This window comes from Pungitius pungitius, chromosome 15 (assembly GCF_949316345.1).
Source record: "Pungitius pungitius chromosome 15, fPunPun2.1, whole genome shotgun sequence".
Lineage (NCBI taxonomy): Eukaryota > Metazoa > Chordata > Actinopteri > Perciformes > Gasterosteidae > Pungitius > Pungitius pungitius.
The window spans coordinates 6,602,068-6,624,267 of NC_084914.1; the positions used below are offsets into that span (position 1 = coordinate 6,602,068).

Consider the following 22,200-nt stretch of genomic DNA (forward strand, 5'->3'; position numbering starts at 1 on the left):
TGGGAATCAATCAGCTTACTTTTGCAGTTACTGTGGTATCGAACCTAACATCTCTGTGCACTGCTGAGGCAAAGCGTCGCCACTGACAGACACGTGTCATTTTGAAAACTTTTCCACAACTGCTGAAGCTTACCGATTGTTTCCAGTGCTCCGCATGTTTGTTTTTATTTTACATTTCAGCCTTGGTGAGAAATGTCAACTGTGGTTTCCTATAAACATTTGTAGGATTTTGTCTCCACTCATTTGGATCCTGCTCATATTTTTGCGTTTATTTGTGGCAGAAATGTGTTTATTCATTTTTTTTTTTTTTTTAACTCTGCAAGATTTTCAATCAAAAAGCTAATAAAGGTTTGTTTGTGTTGCAGGCTCTACGGTATCCATACTTCGTCGGCCAGGTGCTCTGCTCTCCTCCGGAGCGCTCAGAGCAGAACAAAGCTCACGAAAGGACGTCTGAGAAGGATGAAGTAACAAAGCCTCTGTCCCTCTGCAACACGGACCCAGAGTCCAACGAGCCAAGCCAGACACGGACCGGCAGCCGGCCGCTCCCCCAGCGCTCCAAGCAGATGTTCCTGCCTCAGGGTCACATGGGGCCAAGAACCAGACCAGCAACGTGTCCCACCACGCTGACGGAGGGGAAGCAGGAGCCTCAACCGATGAGCTGGCAGGTTGTAGATGCAGCTAACACGTGTTCCAACCAGACTTTATCGGGACTTCATGGTTGTCCTTCTTTGTATGTTCAATTTGAAGCAACCAAGGGTTAGTGGAGTGAGGACAGGACGCCGTCGATGGGGACAGGCGTCATTTAGCTCCGGCGACAGTTGGGAGAACGGCGAGGACGCTGTGTCTGAAGACAAGGGCGCGGGTCAGGCCCAGCTGTTGGTTAGACCTCTTCATTTAAAATATGCGTTTTCATTGCAGTTGTGAAAGAAATATAACAGTATCTTTTTTATGTTTAGATTTCCAGAGTCAACGAACAGCATAGGAGCAACGCTGCAGAGCAAGAGCGGGCTGAACCGCTCTGACTCCACCACCCAGTCTGCAAAGCAGCACTACCTTCACCAGTCAAGATATCTGCCCGGTGAGACAAGAAAATACCTATGATCATAGATCATAGAAATTGCATTAGAACCCGTTTTTAGCCTTTAGCTAATTCTTTGTGTGCCGAGTCCATTCTTTGTGAGCACACAGCTTTCATTTTGTCTTCCAACATACTTTAGTAAAATGAAATACGCCCCCTGGAGTTTGAAAAGGGGTCAACACCATACCAACAGCAATACCTTAGAGTTAATAAATTGTCCTTAAAGGAACTGGCAGCACCAGATTAATCGGTCTCAACCTGAACCTTTAACCACTTCTCTTTTGTGAATGTTTTAGTAGATCTCTCTAGCTCTCAAATGAGGGTATATTAAAAAAAATAATCAGTACTGAGGACATGCAGCTTGACAAACTAGCCTTCTTTCTCATGATAGTTTCCCAGAATACGAAGGGGGGAGAGATATCTGAATGCCGGGAAGAACACTTTTCCAAAGTGCCCTAACATCAAAAGCCAGTGACTCCCGCCAGGAAATACAGACTCCAGAGGAGCAGTGTTTCCTGCTAGTTTCATCTTATATCTGTCCTGCTATTAAATATACACACATACAAGTGCCCCAGAAGTTATATGGATTTTTTTTTTATATAATAGATTAGAAAACATATTGTGCGTGAATATATTGTTTTGCAAATGTACAAACTTGAAAACGTCCCCAAAGTGAAGAAAAAGGTTATTTTTAAATAGAGAACCAGAAAGAATAAATGTTTGTGAATGCACAGTACGTTGTTGTCACAATTTATATATTTTACTGTAAAAAAAACACATGCAAACACAGAAAAGTTACAGTGGGCTAACGTCAAGATTTACGTTTGTTTCGCATTCCAGAGATTATCTTCATCAGCATCAGACCACTGAAAAGAGACATTTGAAATCAGAAATTGGTTGAAAAACGTACAAATGTACGTACAAAACGTACAAATGTATGATCGTCTCTGGTTTATCAAAACATGCAGTCTACATGGTGCAGCATATCAAAAATGGTTATCCCAATAAAAAGTGTCATCCAAAAAGCAACATCTGAAGACGTGTATTACCTCGCCAACGTCATCAAACCAGCTGGCATGAACTTCCAGGAGTTGAGAAATCTCAGTCCCATCACCACAGCCAGCGTCCCCGAGGTGCCTGCAGGGAAACCGTGAGAGTGAAAGCTGCATCTGAACTGCGGCAGTGTAAAGAAAAACTAAAGTGTTCTCACCAAGTGAAAGCCAGACATTGCTGGGATTTCGAGATGCCAGAGAAGCACCGACTGCAGCCAGCAGGCCGAACAGGAGCCCTGCAGCCAGGGAGGGGACGCTGCCTGGGGAGGGAGGGGAGGGGGTTAAACTGGGGTTTATCTTTTGTCAACACCACGATAATGATTAACCAGGTTGAATCCAAAAAACAGTTTCATCAGATACCGATTGATTAAAATATAGCAACAATCCGGTCACGTGGCCCAGTGAGCACCAACCGGGATTGACTTCTGGCGGAAATAGTTTGAACGTTTTAGACCAGTCTGTGGCCAGCTGAAAAGGTGATTTGAACTTCAACACCAGTTGTAGAATGAAACTAAGATGATAATGGCCACTTTGAACGTAAACCGCCAAACTCAAATTGCACTGGTTGGTAGAATGTGATCAACATACGTGATTTCAACGCACGTGACGTGTCAAATAAAACTTTCTGAATGTGGACCTGAACAAGAGTAGCTTTAAAGACTGGTAACCAGTGACGATCCGTCTCCAACCTGCTTTCACGTATCCGAGGATTCCTCCCGCTGACACCAGAGCAGCATAGCTGAACCCGAGCCAGTCCATGGCGGATTCTGTGAGCAAAATGAAGCTAGCACAACTCAGCTCCCGTTTGCAACATCCGAACGTTCGCCTTGATTAGCTCACTTCCGGCGTAATTTCAAAATAATAAAGCTGCGTTGATGATGAACAACTCGCATTAATAAATCCTTTACGAGAATGTTGGTTCAGAAAATATAGCTAAAAAGTAGAAGCTCTCATTGGATTATAGAAACCTTTTATTGTTGCACATCTCGTATTTTTAAATGTTGGCAACATAATATATTCACAAAATATGTGCTGTATGACCTCTCTGTGGGAACCACAAAAAGGACATGCATTTACCAAGTAAGTCTGGATATAAAACAGTCCATGAATGATAAAACATAGCAATTGTTCTTCAGTTTTATTTCCCGCTTCTCTTTTTCTTCTTTTTGGGCTTGCTTTCATCTTCCAGAATTACTTCTTCGGCTGCAATTCGGACTCTTTTTGTCTTCAAAAGCTCCTGAATGAGTTCTGTGGAAAGAAGTAAACACAATTTGTCTGGGTTTTAGTAAGAGGAAGCTGAACCACCCACAGCATGATAACTCAAAAAAGACCTAAATCAAACTTCTCAGCATATCGTCAAATACATCTCTATCATAATATGATGCAGAAATGCAACAAAAGTTATTGTTTGCAGGACAACTACCTTTAGATGTTGTTGCTTCTGCCACAGGTTCCTCAGCAGTCTGCTGCACTGAGGAAGGTTTCCACACAGCCAGGCAGGTCAGTCTGGCCGTGGTGTTCACCTCCCCGAGGAGGGTGGGAGACTCCAGCTCCTGTTGAAAAGTGCATCGCTAGATTAACCGCAGCTAGCCAGGTCACAGTGTGGTTTTGCTCATCTTTGCTTTAATTCTTCAAATCGGTTTTCGATGCCTAATTTCTTCCTACTTAAGTGATATTATATGAAATTCTTAATTTAGTAGTAATTGCTTTTGATTCTGCTTTTCTCAGTTGAATGTGTCCATGGGTAATGACGTGAATAGATATTTTAATCTAAAACAAAATATGGCTGCAAAAGTAAATTTGAATTTGGTTGAAGTTACAAGTAACATAGACGTGCCTCTTTTAAATGGAGTTTCCACATTTTGATGAAGCCGTCGTTCGAAGCCGTTACCAGCGCGCAGTAATCCTCCATCACGAAACTGTCAACAGCTTTCACTCTACAATCACAAAAGAATAATGTTTGTTTTCTCACTCATTTCTCACCAAATATCACATTTAAATAAACACATCTGTGTTTGGGATACAAAAAAATAAAATTCAAGGTGTTTTTTTTAGAAAATCAGTTAAAAAAAAAATGATAAACACAATCTGTTAAGAACATTACAAAAATATATTGCGCGTTTACCTGGTTTCATGAGCCTTAAACTCACACACCCATTCCTCTTTTCCCAGATCACATAACCTCACATTTTCATCGTCTCCTGCGACTGCCAGGATGGAGTTCTGAAATACAAACAGGATTATATTTACTTAAATTCAATCTAGTGTTGCGGATACCAACAGTCTGAAACAGTACCACTTCTACATCACATTGAAATGTGAGTGCAAGTTTCTAGTCTAAAAACACACGTTTAAGAACTTGATGGACGAGATCCTCTTGGGGTTTGTGACGGTTCCTATCACAGAGGCCGTCTCCAGGTCGTAGATGTTCACTTTGTCGCTCACCACAGCCACATATTTATCCCCGTCTGGAGACCATCTGACAATGTGTGCATCTGTGAGAAGACGGTTAGGAACAGAATGTTTTATGTTATTTCCCACGTACTTTTATTATTAAAAGAACTGTAAAAAATCTTTAATTTCAGGAGATACTTACTCTGCTTTATGTTTTTGATGAAGGCCGATCTTCCGTTAATTAGATTCCATGTTCTAAAAAAGAAAAAAAAGAAAAAAGGATGCAACAGTCACGTTGATTGACTGATACAGTCATTGTTTAGCTTTCCAGCAGAACTGTGAATTTTACCTAAGAGTCTTATCCGTCCCAACTGAAAGTGCAATCTTCCCGGACGGATGGACGGACAGCGACGTAACATGACCTCTGAGGAGAGCAAGATAATGAAAGTTATTTTAACTCATCCCATGCAACTAAGTACAAGACAGTCATTTCCACAAACATGACCGTTTTAGGGATTCCGCAACGTCTGCTTACTGGTGAGCTTTGAATGATTTCACACACTCCCACTTCTTAGTGCGCCACACGCAGATGAGTCCGTCCTCGCCTCCGCTCAGTAAATGAGACGTCCCATAAAACTCCAGGCAAGAGATGGTACCTGTGAAATACGAGGTGGTTAAGGGCCAGGTGAGCATACCACAAGCGAATGGGTTTACTTTCTCTTGAAAAACTGTAAAAATCCAAATTATTAATGAGATTTTAAACTTGTTCCAGCAATTTAACAAATTAATTTGGTCTTGTGGAAGAGAATAACAAAAGCCATTGGTAAAAAAATGTCTATGTTAAGTTCACAAGTTTGTTTTGTATTGACATTTCTAAGAAGCCTCATGTGTGTGAATCTAAACACAGACCGTCATGCTGCAGCAGAGCTCCGTGTTCAATCCTCTTCTTCATGTCGTACAGCTGGATGGTCTCATCTTTGCTTCCTGTGGCCACAAACCTCTCGCTGGTCGCCACAGCTGATATGGATGCCGTGTGGGCGTGATGCGTGAAGTCCGCCTTGGATGTCCACTCCTGCACGACGAAGGAAAAAAAAAAAAAAAAGTGGACCCATTTGCAATAACTTTAATGTTGAACTCCGCTATTAACATAAACCCAGTATTTGCCAGATGTGCAAACTATAAAAGCAGTCAAACGCAGAGATCATGTGGTCAAAGTGTGACCACAGTGTCACCACACAGACTACCCATCATGCCAGGGGAGTTACATTTAAACCAGCCAGAGCAGACCAATCGTGGACATAAACTTTTGGACGCAGTAACAAAACAAGACTGTACAACTTACGTCCTCCTCAGTGTTTATGTGGTAACCAAACGCTATCTGCTCGTAGCTGCCCGCTATCAGCTCCAGCTCAGATGCCATGCTGCAACTTGTAGCTACACGGTGCTAAGCTAGCAGGCTAGCTAGCTCCCTTTAAACTTCTGTTTTTTTCGGTCACCCGATTTGGACAACAGCGAATAAAGGCTTCTCGGAGTAGAAGCAGGGACTTATGCGAGACTCATCGACACAATAAACAACGTAAGCCACGTGGGGAAGCTATTTAAATATGAATATCTGCTGCTATTCTAACCCACTACAAGTCCAAAACAACGTGGAGGCCGTTCACATGCGTAGAAGACGACTTCCGCCTGTCCGCCAAGTAGTGGTTTTCATATTAAAAGCCGAGTTATATTTTGCAATTGTGCAGTGATTGCAGTTCTCTAGAATTGAAGGAAGAATATGCATAGAAAAATTATTCAAATGTCTAAGACAATAAATGGGCCTGGATTATGCGTCACAATAATTTGTTATCTACATTTGTTTGTTATACAAATAATACATTTGTTTTTAAATACTACATGTTTGGAGGTTAATGTTTGGGAGTTTGGAGATCAAACTGTCTATTTATAAATTATATATTAACACAAACGTGTATTAAAAACTCTTTTCGCAATAGGCAGCATTTTGATACAATTTTGGCACAGTTGACTCTGTGTAGCCCACTGTTTACATTCAGGATGGCTCCGCCCTCGCCATGACGGGGGAAGGGGTTCCGGCCTCTTCGCTCTTGTTATTGGCTGGTTTCCTTTGGCAGTGCGATGACGTTTCAGCCAACTGTCCGCGTGAGGGACAGGTCTTCTGGGTAGCTCTTCTGCTTCGTTGAATTACCTGTCGCCCTCATTCTTTTCCACTGAACGCAGTCATGTCGCGGAGGTAAGTTTCTCGTATGAGTAGCAGATACATCACAATCACTTATCTATAATAAGTAGTTTCATTCATTAGTTATGTTTCTTATTCGGTGATTGGTGATACTTTTCGATAACTCTTGACGCTTTGTTTCTACTCAAAACAAAACGGTTTCATGTCAGACAAACAGTAAAACAATCATTTTTAAGCTTCCTTCCTGATGTTAATAACTAACGTCTGTTAGGTTTTTATCTCTAATGCGGCTTTATGGTTCACCTGAGTAACACCTGTTCTCAATGCAGATTGCAGGTTTGTACAGATCTGGAAGATGTCTGTTTGTGTTTCTTTGTCTGTGAGAGCTGCAGGATCCGGTTGCGATGAGTGAGTTTAAATACAGACAGACAGACAGGACAAGACGAGAAACACACTCTGCTGCAAGTCAAATGTGTCGTGATCATACCTCATATAACTGATGCCATGCTAAAATAAAAAACAGAGAAGCTTCTGTTATTTGTGTGAGCTCTTTCCTGTGGTTTAGTCCTTACTCAACTTCTTTTGGTAATGAGTCATCTGTTATATTTTTGTGGGAGAAAGGGTTTGGCAGTTATGAAATCCTAGTTTATCACACGACAAGAGTCAAGATCCGATGGAGCAGAAACCAGTAGATGCAAGTTATGATGGAGCCAAGTCATAACAAAAGTGTCAGTGGTACCATAAAACATTATTTGAACATTTTTTGATCTAAGGTAAGGCGCTAATTAGAGCAAGTAGCACTTTTATAATGTTGGTTATGGTTAGGTGGGATCATTTTGTGGAGGTTTTGCTCTTAGGTGTTGTTCCCTTTTGGTATTGTGTTTTATAGAAAAACCTTTTAGAAAAGGATAGGAAGAAAAGTTATTATTATAATATCAAACCACGTGGAGACCATTACTGGCGTTACAATAAAACAACCAAGTTGAAAATCAAAATCCGTTCACAACTCAGAAACCAGAAGTTTGTCTGACATGGATGGTTTTGATACTGCCACTTCCTGTTGTCTACAACACGAGTAAGCCGGTTCCTAAACGCCTCTTTTTGAGCGGTTAAACTGAGGATTTCATCAGTCGCGGTAGAACAAGGGTCTTCTTTTAAACTCATTCTGGGTGTGAATCATCAACAAAAATCAACAACTATAGCGAGCTAATCCCCCGATTAACATCAGAAAACCAAAAGAGCTCATTGTTGATTTTAAAAAAAACAACAACAAAGGATGCAGCCTGTGTTCATCAATGGAGCGGACATGATACCTAAAAAATCACTACCGAGTTCTAGTAAACTTTTACAGCGGAGTAATAAAAAGCATCCTGACTGTAAACATTAAGACCTGGCATGGGTTGGAAACTTAATTCCCAGCTGTAACTACTTTGCTGTTTCACAGTCAACAAGCCACTCCGGAGCTCACTGAGGTGCTAAACCAACTCTGGCGCCTGGATACCAACCGTCTCAATCCGGGGACAGATTACATCATTTCCCTCCAGGTCAGTACAAGTCTGTCTGTGCAGGGTAACACACTTGGCTATAAATGCAATACATGCCAACCGCATGCAGTCTGTTCTCTTGGCTGTGGCCCCTCCCGCACTGACGTGTGTGTGTTTGTGTGTGTTTCGCTCAGGGGAGGGCAGGTTTTGTGGCGCAGGGGAGCAACTATGCCAAAGACATGGCCAAAGCGCCGCTCTTCAAATATGTCAACGAAGACAAACTCAGGGGCATCAAGACCTATTTACGTAAGAAGTAGTTCATAAGCCCCCGGCCCACCACACCCATTGCACTTCTTTCACAAGTAGCACGTGCATTCAAACATGCAATCTATTTATCTTCAAATGCAGATTTCGGCAACCTTCTGGACAACTACGAATCGTCCACAGGTGTGTCAGAGAGGGTGACGTCAGAGGAGCTTCAGGAGAACAGGCTATTTATCGATTCCGTGATGGAGACCAATGTCATGAAGGTGCAGCAGAGAGATGGATTACCCGCTTTTATAACATTATTATGTTTAACACTCAGCATAAACGACTGACCAGTTTGATGTCTTCCACGCCGACACACATTTTTATAATTATTTAGTTAGAAGCCAGATGATTTGCTATGACAAGACGTGTAGGAAAGTTAAAGCTTACACTCTGCAAAAGAGTTTACCTTAGAATTTCAAAAAATACTTTACTGTAACTGTACTTTTTTTTTTACCAATGTTCATGTTGAATCCTTCATTTGATGTCTTTGTGGAAACATACAAAAGGGAAAGGAACACGTGAGATAAGGCTATAAAATCCATTTATATGCATGAGTGGCATTTGACTTACAAATTATTAAGAGGAGAAAACTATAAACAGAAGCACTATGGGAGCGGATATGCAGCTCCACTGATCCACACTCCGGTGTAGGCGATCTGACCTAATAAGCTAAATACGTTCAGGATGAGTTTTTATGCAATTTACTCATAAAAGATTAAAGTTAAAAGTCTTGCTGTTTAACAAATAACCAAACACAAGGTCAGTCTGTTGGAGAATAGCTAGCTCAGCCTTATGGATATGTGGATGTTCAAATATCAGTTCTTCTGAGCACTCAAAGGTTTCCTTAAAATTTCAATACTATAATTATTTCCAAGATTTATAATTTAATCAATTTTAGCCTGACGAGCCACCTTTATCATCAGTGTATTTTCTGCACGACACCTTTTCAACACATCCTCGTACTGCTTGTGTTTTCCTTATAGCGCGCTCACAAATACCTGGTCGGGAAGCGGCAGTCTCCATCGGACCCTGAGCAGTTCAAGAGGCAGCTGTATGACATCTGGTTCCGCCTCTACCACAGGGACAAGAGTGGAGGGTGAGTTCCCCAGTAACAGCGGAGGGAGCTATGACGAGGAAGAAAGATACAATGCTGGAGGTTATCACACCAAGCTTCATCATCCACAGCGGAGGGGCCCGAACCATTTTTGATTGTGGGCATGTACAGAAAAAATATAGTCACAGGCCAAACAGCAGTAAATATGTAGTTTTTAAGCAGTTAACGCCAATGAAACTGTGTTTAAAAAAACAGTGATTAAAAAAAAAAAATAATCAGAGTTGATGCAGTTTTCTTCGCTTGTAAAAATTTGAATTTATCTGATATTCAACTGCTTCTTTATAGTCAGTCTAGTCAGCAATATGTATGTTCTTATCTTTTAAAGGTAAAAGATAAGAACATACAGTTCTAATCTCGGGATCAACGTACAAGCGTACACTGAGGCATTATCACCCATTCTTTGCACTATGTTGTTGTTGTTGTTGTTTTTTACTGCAGAGAGGATTCCTGTGGGTTTGAACATGTGTTTGTGGGAGAAACCAAGTTTGGACAGGAGATCGTGGGTCTCCACAACTGGGTCCAGTTCTACCGGCTGGAAAAGCACGGCCATGTTGACTACAAGGGCTACAAAGCAAGAGACGGCAAAGACACAGTGAGAAAGCACTGTGTCGTCAAGAAACTGTGTGGATCGTGAAGAAACTGAACACGCTGAGCACACAATGAACTCTTTCTCTTCTTCATTGATCTCCAGCCGGACGAGGATGACCACGTCCTGAACCTGCAGTTCAGCTGGAAAGGCTCGCTGAAGCCGGTTGGTGGCTGCTTCGTTGGTGTGAGTCCAGAGTTTGAGGTGGCTCTCTTCACCATCATCTTCCTCATGTCGACTGAGAAGATGACGTCCGTGGTGGTGAAAGTGGACGAGTACGTGCTGGAGCTGGTTGTCTATCGGCACGGAAAATCCATCGGCACGTCTTTCCCCAAATTGCTCAGCGGCAACCACAAGGATCTGTAACATAACCAAGCCCCCATATGTCTTGTAAACACGTTGAATGTTATTCCAACATTATGAAACAAATCTGGTGCTCTTTGCATTAAATGTCAGGCTTAAACTGTCTATAACGAGCACAAACCTATTAAAGTTTTTTATTTCCTGTGATTTCAATGTCTTTGTACAAATGTATTGCGTTTTTCTTTGAAAAATACTTGATGATTGCAAAAGATCAAACCAGAACAATCCCTAACCAATATCTTATGACATAGTAATGGATTCAATTTGCACTAACGTTTGATCTGTGCCTTGTATTCAGTCAATGGAGTGGAGGTCAGGCCTCCTCCGCCTCGTGCGTATTTATCTGAGAACGGTCCCTTTAAGACGAGCCTCGGGCGAACTCTCGCCTTTGCGCATGCGTACTCAAACAACTCATGTCAAACCAGAGAAACGAAACTGTTCCTCTGAGAACCATCCGATGATGTGCCGAACCAGCAGGTGAAGACACCCCGCGTTCTGGCGCCGGATAAAGGTACTCTAGATGTACACTGACAGGAAAGTCTTCATTTCTCGCGGACAAAACTTTTCCCCTTAAAGGCGACGGGCATGTTTAGCTAACAGCTAGCTGCTCGGCTAACGCACCCGTCAGTTGGGAGGCGCGTAACCGCTGTGTCCGTCCGGGAGCCGCATGACAACCGCTCACATGACTCCCGACAACTGCTGTGACCACACCGAAGACATTACGACAGCGAGGAGACCATTTCACTGTGCTTTTGTTTGCAGTTGTTCGCCGGAGTGTCGCGTCGGGTCCGGTTAAACAACAACATCATGTTTGGTAAAAAGAAGAGAGCACCGCAGCCCAGAGGCCAGGGTGCTGCTGCAGCCAAGCAGGTAACAACAACAACAACAACACCACAGAGGATGTTTGTTGTACTGTGTTCTGTAAGATATGCCTGCCATAAGGGACAAGTTCATCCCTCACTTCCTGGTTGCAGATGGGTCTGTTCGTGGACCTGGACCCCGAGCAGATGGCGATGGGGATGGAGGGGAATGTGGACGACCCGGACTTGGAGGCGGAACTCGCCGCTATTACTGGAAATAAAACCGCAGCCGGAGGGAGAGCAAAGCAGAAGGGGAAAAGTGAGTTCAGTGGTAATGAAAGTAGTGCAAACAATCCCTCGTCAGAGGGGTGAAGCACTTTAGGGACCGAAGTGTTTCCTTATGGACGCGTTGCCTTGCAGGTGTGAAAATAGGAGAGTCTCCTTATTTTCTCCCAAAAGAATTGCTTCACACTGTTCCTGTTCCTCTTAATTATTATTTTCCTTCATTAAAACATGAAAGCTGGACGTTGAATCTTGCATTACACTTTGTCAGCTCCAGAGAAATGAACACAGCCAAAATTCAGGCTTTCAAGTCCTTTAAAGGATACGGTTTCTTTGTATTCGGCTCCTGCACAAGCTAGAAGTGTGTCACGGGACTTATTCCTTGTATCCACTTCTAACAATAGTGTAACATATGAATCATTTATTTTGTTGGAAAGACTCCTGCAACAATGTGACCAAGAAATGTTTTTCCATATTTATTAAATTGCAAAAGTTGTTTTGCTTCCTATAGAGCAACCCTTTTTCCCCTTACGATATTCCGATATGATCATGTAATTTATGTTGTTGATCTCACCATAAGGGCATTATGTTTGTGTCGCAGGCCCGCTGCCCATGGAAGATATCGCAAGAATGGCTGACGAGTGTATGAAAGATGAGGATGAGGATGAGGATGACGGTAACCTGGAAGATGACGAAGATCTATTGGTTGGTTTTGTGCCTACCAGAACATTTTCATTGCCAAGTTGAGCTCGACAGGGGCAGCAGTACAAGTAAAAACCCAACCTCACCTGGTTGTGTAAAAATACAAAAAATGTTTAGAGGTCTAACATTGCAGTTTAAATAGGCTGTTAATTGTGGTTTCAATATTGATTTGAAGGACCTTCATTGCACATGCACATTTTGGTTCCCAGATTTCATGCACGTCTTACCAAACAGAAAACTAGTCTCACAGTTCTATAACCCTGCCTCGCATACAAACCATCAGAGTTGGAGGTTGATCAGTTGCTTTCTTCCACCGGGCAGGCAGAGCTGCAGGAAGTGGTGGGTGAAGAGGAAGCCGAGGATGTCGTAGCTGTACCCTTCACATCCTCTGCCCTTGCTTCTCAAGCCGATACACCAGAGACGCCTCTGACGCAGGTACAACTTTCCAGAAACCAAAATATGTCTGTCATCAGTAACACAAAAGGAATGATAGCTGTCCTACTTGCCCTCTGCTGGTTAACAAAATGACCCGCTAATTTGGATCTTGAAACCACCACCTGATTCTTTTGTTTAAACGGTGACATTAGTTTCATCCGTAATCATGTAAATGGTAGAAAGAATTGATATTTTCCACTTCCACTAGAAATGAGCATGTCTTTTAAACACATTTCCTTTATTAATTTCAATACTTTGCGTGCTGTATTGTAAACCAGGGATTAAAGATGAGATATAAATCCGTGGAAATTGCAAAAAGAATTGTAATCTGTGGCAAATCCTTTCACAACACACAGGCCTGAGTAATTTATTAACCTTGAGCGTAGATTTTCTAGCTGTTGTCCGATCATGTTGACAGTACCTGCCTGTCGTTGTTGTTTTTGTTAATCAGCAGAACGTGAAGGTCCCCTCAGCAGCTCCTGGCAGCCTCCAATACACTCTGGAGGAGAGAGTGCTCATGTACAAGACCGCCCTGCAAAACGCCAAAGCTGCAGGGGAGACCTCCAAGGTCAGGAGATACGACCGCGGCCTGAAGGTCAGTGAAACTACTGCCACAGTGAAGGTTGTATGGCCAAAGGGCGCAATTTTCATACTATATTGTATTATGAATTGTTGTTTTAATCTGGGATGAATTGTTGCAGAATTTCGAAATGTCCAAAATCGTTTTCTTTTTGTTTTTAGTTTGTAATCACTTTTTTATTTTAAGCCATAACTTTATTATGGTAAAAAAATAAATGAGCTATGCTTTATCAGTGGACAACCATTAATGGGTATACAATTCTTTATATTTACACATGTTAACCTTCTGATATGATCATCAATATCACATTCAAACCTATTTTCCCTGCGTCCACATTATCTTTCATTGTGAGTGCTTGATGCTTCCCTCATTACACACACAGTCCATATAGTACTGACTGTTATTGTTGCTCCCTGCAGACTCTGGAGTCGATGTTGGCGAGTATTAAAAAAGGGAGACCCGTGAACGCGGCGGACATCCCGCCTCCTGTCGCCGCCGGAGCCCCGAGTGCCGCCTCTCAGCCTGCTGTTCCCCGTCGAGCGGCTCCCCCCGTGCCCTCGCCTCCCGAACGCACCGCTTCGGCTCAGGAGGCGGAGTCAGAGGCCACGCCCGTTGTGCCCGACATCGTCACCCCCGGCAGCAAAGTGGAGCATCCGTCCTCGCCCCCTCTGAGCGGCGTCCTGTCTCCCGAGGAGCCTGGCCACCCACCGACCGATGGTTTGTGTGAGCCGGAATATCCAAAGTTAAATTAGCCTACATGTAGGATATTGGAGAAAGTACACATTAAAACATACAATTACAGAACAGGTAATTGACCAACCATCCACACTTCGTTTGTGATTGTGTCCAGCAAACGAGTCGACCAAAGCGCTGCTTTTGGAGAGGCAGAACGAATACAAGACGGCCGCTCTGACAGCCAAGAAGCAGGGAGACGTGGAGCAAGCCAGGCTTTACTTCAAGACCAGCAAGGTGAGCCCACGGACCACAGCACTGCAGGGTTTGTTTGGGGACCAAGTCTCCGTTTGCACAAACTTGTTTTGTATATATTTAAATCTCTCTTTTTTTTTTTTTTACGACATTCAAATGTATTCAAAATGCTGCTCGTAAAACCTTTTTCTGACAACTTCCTTGTAGGATGTTTTGTAAATATCTTACTAGATATTATTAACTAGAAATTATTAAATGGTTTCATTAATACTTCCAAACCAATGCAGGCAACAAGTAGGACATTAGAAACTAATTGATGAATCCTGTCTCTATTTTTCAATAAAAGCTAAATAAATTTAGAGCGTTGTGTCTGATCCAAACATTGAAACTGCTGCATTTGTGACACGACGTGCTGGGTTCTTAGCTTGATGCTTGCGAAATACAAAAAATGTGGCGCTCTCTTGTCTGGGCCTGTTGCTTCGTATTCTGACTGCAGGATCTCCCTCTCAAGTATGTGAAACATGCCAACAAGTTGGAAGTAGACAAAGCGCATCATTATGTTCTTGAGCTTGTTGTATTTTGTATTGCAGAAGTTCGATCTGGTGATTGAGGCGTTGGAAAAGGGGCAAGCTGTCGACCTGGGCGGCCTTCCTCCATCTCCACAGGGTGAGGAACACAACGTGTTGGCAAATAAGTGTAGAAAGCACAACCATAGAAAAACGCTATTCATTCAGAAGTTTCCAGCTGACATACAGAACGAATAAAAGGGGAGGAGAAGAAATGAGAAATATTCATAACACACAAATAAAACTACTGGATAAAAATGGATCGCATTTATCGGTCATTTTAAATGTTGATGGAGTTTGTAGGTGTCCATGGGAATTATCATAAATTCTAAATTACAATAGGAGCAGCATGTCGGGATACTGCAGAACAATAAGCATTTGAAATGTGATCCCTGGAATCCTGACAGATGCTGCAAGTATTTTCACCAAATGTATAAAAACAAGCAATTTGTTTTTCTTGACCGAATCCTGTTGTCTCTGCTTCTGTATGTTTTGATCTTTTGTTTATTGCATTACAGCTGCAGGAGGAGTCTCTGTTGCAGTGAGGGAAACGCCCTCGAGATCAAACATAGATGTCATCCAACTGGTTACATCAGCACCAGGTAGTAATATTATCACCGCATGTGTCCTGTCTGCTCGTGTTGTTGCAATAGATCAAGTTCCTCTATTTTAACAGTCACTGTTCTGTGTGCAATTCCTCCTAACCTTTCCTCACAGTATTTCATATCAAGTTGCTAATCTGAGGCGAGACTTTTAAGTAGAAGAGAACCCAATGCTTTAAATTAAAACCACAAGATATTCAACAAACCTACAAAGTTCCAACCCAATTGTTGCATCTAATTTTCTTTCTTTCTTAAAAGTCGATGTTAACAATGTCTTTGTAAATGCTGCTGTCCTCAGCCGCTGCCCCTCCGTCGGCCCCCTCTGCTCCCAAAGACGTGCTGGAGGCTCTGGAGCAGAGACGTGCCAAGTATGTGGAGGCGTCCAATCAGGCCAAAGCCAGCGGAGACGACCGCAAGGCCCGCATGCACGACCGGATCGCCAAGGTAACCAGGGGGGACTCCTAATGCTGAAGCTCTGTCGTGCTTGATTATTGATCAGTTCCAAGTCCAATCAATGAGATGAAACTGGTTTTCATAAGAGAAATGTAGTTTAGGTTCAGTCATTGGGAAATAAAAATGTGCAGTGAATAATAATAATAATCCAAAATAATAACATGTGCATGGATACAGAAACCCACTACAGGTATTTCCAGGAGCAAACAGTAATGGCACCACTGTTCATAACGCTCCACTCAAAGCACTACGGCATCAGATCGTTCTTCCTTTCACGCGTTTTTAAACATTTCAACGTTTCTCGCCCTGCAGCAATACCAGAGTGCAGTCCGAGCTCACAAAGCGGGGAAAGCGGTCGACTTTGATGAGCTGCCGGTTCCCCCTGGTGAGATTCTTTTGTCCGTAAGCATGTTTTTCAGTTGAATGTAATTCACATAAAATAGTTTTGTTCCATCAAACCAAAATCGAATTTGTGTTTAAAATACCACTATAAAAGTTGTTGATTCACTGTTTCAGTGAAACATGGCGGATTTTTCTACCCGAAACAAATGAGTCAATCTAGAACGTAGCGTTTGACACTTGTGACGCCAGCCAGATCACATGTTACTTGTTTCCATTTTGCAGGTTTTCCTCCGATCCCGGGGCAGAAGGTCACAGGAGCGCAGCATGGATTCATTGCTGCTCTGGAGGCCGCGGATAAGCTTTCCTCCACCGATGATGCCCAAATAGCGAAGGAAGCAGAGGAGGAGGAGGAGGAGGATGATGATGATGAGGAGGGGGGGGAAGAGGTGGGATGTCGTCAGCACGTTTTATATATTCAAATACCACTGACTATTTATGCAGTGATTCTCTGTGTTTGTTGTAGTCTAAGCCTGCAGCTCCAGAAGGGCCGAAGAAGCCCATGTTGGACCTCCCCGCTGCAGGACCGGACGGAATCTCCCCATCAGGTCGGGAAACCATTTCATCATTCGAAGACATCCGACGGGTTCTTGCTCTGTAGCCGTAAATGACTGTAGTTTAGTTCTGTGACAATAAGAGCACAAGAGACCGAAATCAACAAAACGCTTAATTAGTTGTTTTATGAAAGAAAACAAATGACAATTAACATAATTGAACTGAACAGTGAGAAATGCACACACGTCACACTGCTGATTAGAGAGGCGAAGAGTAGCTCATTGATGGATTTGTTCCATTTTTTAAAGCCAAAAACCAAATATTCGCTTATTCCAGCTTCTCAAAGTGATGATTGGCTGTCGGATGTAATGTAAATTTAATAATTTAATTGTTAGCTCAACTAATAAAGCATTTATCTACTTGTTGTAGCCCTCAAACTAATGTCGTAACAAACCCGGTCAAGGCGAGAATGAAAGCATCTCTGTATGTGAGACCATTGGATCCTTTCACCTGCAACCATGCTGCAAATCACCATCCATTATTGTGTAACAAAGAAAGACCTAACTTCTGCAGAGATGAACCTGATCCTCACAGGCCGCAAACATCTGCTCGCGTTCTGATTGTTTTTCTGCCTTCGCTCGTCCTCCAGCGGGTCAGCAGCTCGACTTCCTGGAGGGCAGGAAGAAGCAGTACATGAAGGCCGCTCTGCAGGCCAAGCAGAAAAACGACATGGAGCAGGCCAAGGTCTTCCTCCGCACCGCCAGGCGCTTCGATCCCATTATTGAGGCCGCTCGCAGCGGCAAGACCGTGGACATCAGCGCGGTGAGCAGACGGGCAATGGAAGAAAAATGATGATTTACCCTGAACCAAGGAAACTGGTTGCATTCTGAATCGGGGATGTTTTTTTGATTATTCTGATTACTGTGATATTAGTTTCAGTTTGAAGGTAAGAGGAATTAGATCTCCGGTCGCTCAGGTTGAATGTTGAATGGTCCTGTGTGTCTGTGGTGTGTAACAAAAGTAGCCCTAAAAGTCCTGCAGTAGCTTAGCATGACAAAATGTCATATCGAAAGTCACCGTCTGGCGTGTCGCCCGTAGGTGCCGTCGCCGCCTGGTGACGAAGACGAGGACTTCATCCTGGTTCATCACAGAGACGTGCAGGTGTCAGAGAAGGCCGAGGAGCTTTACGCACAACTAGCCAAGATCCTTAAAGAGCAGTACGAGGTGAAACCATCGATGCGACAGAATAACACGCCATGCCAATGTATTTACCTTTTTTCATTAAACCCAAGTAGACTTCTTCATATTCGTTTTTTTGCTTTTCTGTCTCATTGCTTCTGACTGTTGTGATTCATCTTTCATTGAGGTATCTGACAGCTGTTCTTCTCCTGCTATTTTGTAGAAGTGTATGACTCACTCTAAGCAGTTCACACACCTGGGCAACGTCACCGAAACCACAAAGTAAGCCTCCTGTGCAACAACTCCATTATAAAGCTTTACTGGGTCTGCAATTATTTTCATTAACAAAAAAAGGAATCTTTATCTTTTGTGATTCAATGGATTTTCAATTTCTTTGTTTGTGTGCGTGCGTGTGTGTGTGTGTGTGTGCTCTAGGTTTGAGAAGATGGCGGAGAGTTGTAAGAAGAGTCTGGAGGTCCTGAAGCTGGCTCAGTGCCGAGGTCTGTCTCCCCCTAAACATCACTTTGAGGAGAGATCCTTTCACACTGTCAGGTAGGTTTTACACTGCAAGTATTATCACGTGTTTTGTTCATTGTAAGGGTTTGAAAGGATGAGGGTAACTTCAGAAATTGTTCTTTTTAGATATTCAAAACACTCTTTGGCCACTTTATAAAATTGAATTGAATGCAATTCAACAAAGTTTGATGTATTGACGGCTGTGCATCACTTGCAATGTGTCCTGATATTAAAGTCAAACCTGAGGAAATAAACCGTCCAACATTAGAGCTGCTTTTTGGGGTTCACTCTGTCTATTTACCGTTTTGTCTCACGCTTTCTTTCATTGCTTCCCACGTTCTCTTCCTTTTCAGGATATTTCCAGACCTGAGCAGCACAGAGATGGTTGTGATCATCGTCAAAGCAATGAATCTTCCTGCTCCCAGCGGTAAAAACAATAATCCGTAACAAGTGGGCTTCATATACAACACCACAAGTCCACATGACGTCCGCTAGCACTGAAATAAATGTAGTAAATATATTATTTTCATCTTGTATTTACTCCCCTGTTTTTGAAGTGTCACTAAGGTAAATAAAAACATGTGAGACGTCCTCTTGTCATTCCCTGGATGATGTTTGTGATCAACGTTCTCTTTCAGGTATTCAAACAAACGATCTGGATGCATACGTGAAGTTTGACTTCCCCTACCCCAGCGCGGTAAGACATCGACCCCTCTGCATTCTATCCGCCGCAGGATGCCGAGACCTCTCTCCTTCTTAAACCCCTTTTGGTTTTTGTGTTGTCGCCACCAGGAGCAGCCACAGAAACACAAAACAGCAGTCATCAAGAACACCAACTCCCCAGGTGAGGCATGAACAACGCCATAAAAACCCCCCTGTTAAAACGCTACTTTTCCCAAGAGATTTGAATACAAAATTGTCATGATGGGATGCTGTGGTGCAGATGAGGAAGTGTGCAGTAAACCCTATAACAATTGTAGATATTCTTATTCAGAATCTTGAAATCAGTGATTTTATTTCCAAATCAAACCAACAATGTGTGTGTGTGTGTGTGTGTGAGAGTCACATTCAGCTTTGTTGCCAAGTCGGTTTTCACTGTATTCATGTCTCCATGAGAGCTTTCATTTAATCAGATCTCTTTGAAACCAGAATACAACCAGAGCTTCAGCCTGTCAATCAACCGAAACCATCGCGGCTTCAGGAGGGTTGTGACGTCCAAAGGCCTCAAGCTGGAGCTTCTGCACAAAGGGTGAGGTGCACACACAGCTGCTCGCGCTGCAGGGAATCCACCTCACGCGGCTCCAGCTTGCTTTTGTTAAATATGCCGCTTCAAATGGCGGGAAGTGGGAGTTGGTCTTACTTCCAGTTCCAGGCCCTGAGCTTTGTTTGGTTACTACACAGCGGTTTCCTGCGGAGCGACAAGCCCGTCGGGACGGCCCTCGTCAAGCTGGAGAAGCTGGAGTCGCAGAGCGAAATCAGGGAGATCGTGGAGGTGAGTCGGATCCAAAAATCCCCAAAACGCTGCGACACACAAAGCCGGACGGCGCTCCGCTACCTGAGACGTTCCCATTCTAACGGTCCTGGAATGTGCCGGCAGGTGATGGACGGTCGTAAGGCCACGGGGGGCCGCGTTGAGGTCAAGGTGCGTCTGCGGGAGCCTCTGAGCGGACAGGACGTGCAGAAGAGCACCGAGCGCTGGCTGGTGATCGACCAGTCCCAGGTGACATGCGTCTTCATGGCATTTGGTCTGCAGCAATTTGATGGAAGCGTGAGATTGTGTAAAAAAACTAAAAACATTTTCTTATTTTTATCTCCAAAGGTTGTTGTTTAGATGCTGCGCTAGATTAAAGAGGATCCACAAGATGGAGGTAATTGTGCTCCAGTTATTTCCTCTTAATGGAATGCGATTGGCTGATTCGTATCGGGGGAGCGACGTGTCCGTCGTCTTGACTCCTGACGAGCAGCGTGTTGCTGTTCTTTTGAATGTTGGCGTCGGATTGAACGAGAACGATTTCTCTGTCCCGCAGATGAAAGACAAAATCACAGGACGAGGACCGAGTTTGGGACGTGACGAGGACGTTGGGGCGACTTTACCCACGCGGGTCTTTGACTTGAACCCTTTGCACATTTGCGTCTTCAGTCTGAGGACACAACGATGTGGTCTAAATGGAGGGTCTCATCACACGGACTGAATGCAGAGGGAAGCTTGGGATGCATCAGGACCGACCCGTGGGGGGGGGGGGGGGGGACTAGAGGAAGCCTCCTCACATCAGAGAAAACCACTCGGGCCACGATCACTTCACCCCCCCGAGGAGTCTCCGTAGGCATCCGTCCGCGGGCAGCGTGTCCTCGGCTGAGAGGCGGAGCTAACCCCATCATGCTGGGCGAGACGACTTAAGTTAATATATCAAAGAATGTGTAGATATTCCTCATATTACCACAGCTCTGGTATCTAGAACGGCACCTATGCACTAATACCAAAGTAATCACTGTTGCTGTCTAATCCCGCATTCATTTAAATGTCCTTTTTAGTGGCCAAATTTCTTGCAATGAGACAGAAGTTTAATGTGTGACGGAAACGCTTTTCCCACATTACATTACTTTTGATTTTCAGTGTAAAAGCAGATGCAGAAACTCTTAGATGGTTTAAAATAGTTAAGCTAAGAAATGATGATGCCATACAAGGTACGATTTATATTATTCTCCACGCCCTTTATTTTTTTTTGGCACCTTTAACTTTGATTAGTAAGTCTTCTGACTGTGGTCACTTAACTGCACTCTCACTCCTCTGTGGCTTAAGGTGTAGTTAGATTGATATCTGGTTTATACATAAGACACATGTGTGGAATCAAAACTGCTTGGAGTTTCATGTTAATGTTTAATTGTTAAATTTAGCTGAATGTTAATTTAGCTTAAGGAAAAAAATCCATAATTACAGAAAAAAGACATTTTTTTAGGTAAACTTGTTTGAATGACTAAACTTTTGACAAACCCTGTACATATTTTGCCTAAAGGAATAGTTTAAACCTTTTGGAAATGCACTTACAGTTCAATGAAAAAAAAATCGATACCACTTATGTTCATGTGTTAAATATAAGGATAGATACAAGTGTTACAAAAATACACGTGTAAAGCTCACTATTTGACAATGAGTGAACTTTACGTGCTGGCCGGTGTATTAGATGGAGCCATGCTCGCCGTTTCCCCCCTTTATGACTAAGCTAATCCCCCTCCTCACCTGTTCCACATTCAGCCCTTGAAGACGAGTGGTATCGATCTTCTCATCAAATTGAGCGTTTCCCAAAATGTGTACAACTACTTTTTATTACTATGCAACAGACTCTAGATCTTGGGATGAAGCACTTTAACAATTAAAGCTGCAGGCACCATTGGGGCCGTTGGTCGCCAGGAGAAACGGCGTACTGTAAACATGTGGAAAAACAAAAATAAACTTTCAAAGCCATTAGTCGAATCTATAAGGTGTGATCATGTTGCCTAATCTTTAATATTTTGATGGACGGTTGATTCCTCCACACGGCTCTGGAACAAGCAAAAAGGATCCTGTGCCGTTTGAAAACTGCTGCATTCAAATGTGTTTTTTGCACATATTTTTAAAGGATCCTGCTCGTGGACATAGCTGTCAGTAGGTTGCATGCTCATTCAATCTCTAGTTCTTTAAAGTAT

The 22,200-nt window shown here is 43.2% G+C and overlaps 5 protein-coding genes across 9 annotated transcripts; 3 read left to right on the forward strand and 2 right to left on the reverse strand.

Annotated features, from left to right (window-relative positions):
- The first annotated feature begins 23 nt into the window (after positions 1 to 23).
- Positions 24 to 1,809, forward strand: LOC134105097 (serine/threonine-protein kinase MAK-like). 3 transcript variants are annotated; one of them, XM_062557569.1, is made up of 4 exons: positions 25 to 665; positions 748 to 875; positions 957 to 1,078; positions 1,470 to 1,809. In XM_062557569.1, exons 1-4 carry the CDS (start codon positions 564 to 566, stop codon positions 1,535 to 1,537), a joined length of 420 nt encoding a protein of 139 aa, XP_062413553.1. In that variant the 5' UTR covers positions 25 to 563; the 3' UTR covers positions 1,538 to 1,809. The 3 variants fall into 3 exon arrangements, 1 of the variants encoding a protein (XP_062413553.1); XR_009942435.1 differs by having other exon boundaries at positions 24 to 665; positions 748 to 862; positions 957 to 1,809; XR_009942434.1 differs by having other exon boundaries at positions 37 to 665; positions 748 to 879; positions 957 to 1,809.
- On the reverse strand, positions 1,690 to 2,972 carry LOC119208879 (transmembrane protein 14C-like). The gene is made up of 4 exons (XM_037457823.2): positions 2,820 to 2,972; positions 2,289 to 2,390; positions 2,128 to 2,215; positions 1,690 to 1,944 (listed from the first exon to the last, which is right to left on the reverse strand). The coding sequence occupies exons 1-4, from the start codon at positions 2,887 to 2,889 to the stop codon at positions 1,890 to 1,892; spliced, it is 315 nt and encodes a 104-aa protein (XP_037313720.1). The 5' UTR covers positions 2,890 to 2,972; the 3' UTR covers positions 1,690 to 1,889.
- Positions 2,973 to 3,083: 111 nt separating this feature from the next.
- pak1ip1 (PAK1 interacting protein 1) lies at positions 3,084 to 6,212 on the reverse strand. The gene is made up of 10 exons (XM_037457819.2): positions 5,867 to 6,212; positions 5,434 to 5,596; positions 5,060 to 5,180; positions 4,874 to 4,948; positions 4,727 to 4,779; positions 4,480 to 4,625; positions 4,256 to 4,353; positions 3,968 to 4,067; positions 3,554 to 3,683; positions 3,084 to 3,378 (listed from the first exon to the last, which is right to left on the reverse strand). The coding sequence occupies exons 1-10, from the start codon at positions 5,942 to 5,944 to the stop codon at positions 3,269 to 3,271; spliced, it is 1,074 nt and encodes a 357-aa protein (XP_037313716.1). The 5' UTR covers positions 5,945 to 6,212; the 3' UTR covers positions 3,084 to 3,268.
- A 448-nt stretch (positions 6,213 to 6,660) lies between these two features.
- si:dkey-222f8.3 (Poly(U)-specific endoribonuclease-C-like) lies at positions 6,661 to 10,727 on the forward strand. The gene is made up of 7 exons (XM_037457821.2): positions 6,661 to 6,775; positions 8,166 to 8,265; positions 8,400 to 8,511; positions 8,614 to 8,735; positions 9,501 to 9,613; positions 10,070 to 10,223; positions 10,323 to 10,727. The coding sequence occupies exons 1-7, from the start codon at positions 6,765 to 6,767 to the stop codon at positions 10,581 to 10,583; spliced, it is 873 nt and encodes a 290-aa protein (XP_037313718.2). The 5' UTR covers positions 6,661 to 6,764; the 3' UTR covers positions 10,584 to 10,727.
- A 216-nt stretch (positions 10,728 to 10,943) lies between these two features.
- On the forward strand, positions 10,944 to 21,979 carry cc2d1b (coiled-coil and C2 domain containing 1B). 3 transcript variants are annotated; one of them, XM_062557567.1, is made up of 26 exons: positions 10,944 to 11,091; positions 11,343 to 11,450; positions 11,555 to 11,699; positions 12,264 to 12,367; positions 12,686 to 12,799; positions 13,251 to 13,394; positions 13,799 to 14,102; positions 14,230 to 14,348; positions 14,897 to 14,972; positions 15,391 to 15,474; positions 15,773 to 15,918; positions 16,240 to 16,312; positions 16,552 to 16,715; positions 16,793 to 16,874; positions 17,471 to 17,643; positions 17,920 to 18,045; positions 18,224 to 18,282; positions 18,436 to 18,552; positions 18,870 to 18,943; positions 19,155 to 19,213; positions 19,309 to 19,360; positions 19,666 to 19,765; positions 19,918 to 20,008; positions 20,114 to 20,236; positions 20,336 to 20,384; positions 20,544 to 21,979. In XM_062557567.1, the coding sequence occupies exons 2-25, from the start codon at positions 11,388 to 11,390 to the stop codon at positions 20,345 to 20,347; spliced, it is 2,604 nt and encodes an 867-aa protein (XP_062413551.1). In that variant the 5' UTR covers positions 10,944 to 11,091; positions 11,343 to 11,387; the 3' UTR covers positions 20,348 to 20,384; positions 20,544 to 21,979. The 3 variants fall into 3 exon arrangements, with proteins under 3 accessions (XP_062413551.1, XP_037313709.2, XP_062413552.1); XM_037457812.2 differs by having other exon boundaries at positions 13,799 to 14,096; XM_062557568.1 differs by having other exon boundaries at positions 13,254 to 13,394.
- The last annotated feature ends 221 nt before the right edge of the window (positions 21,980 to 22,200 follow it).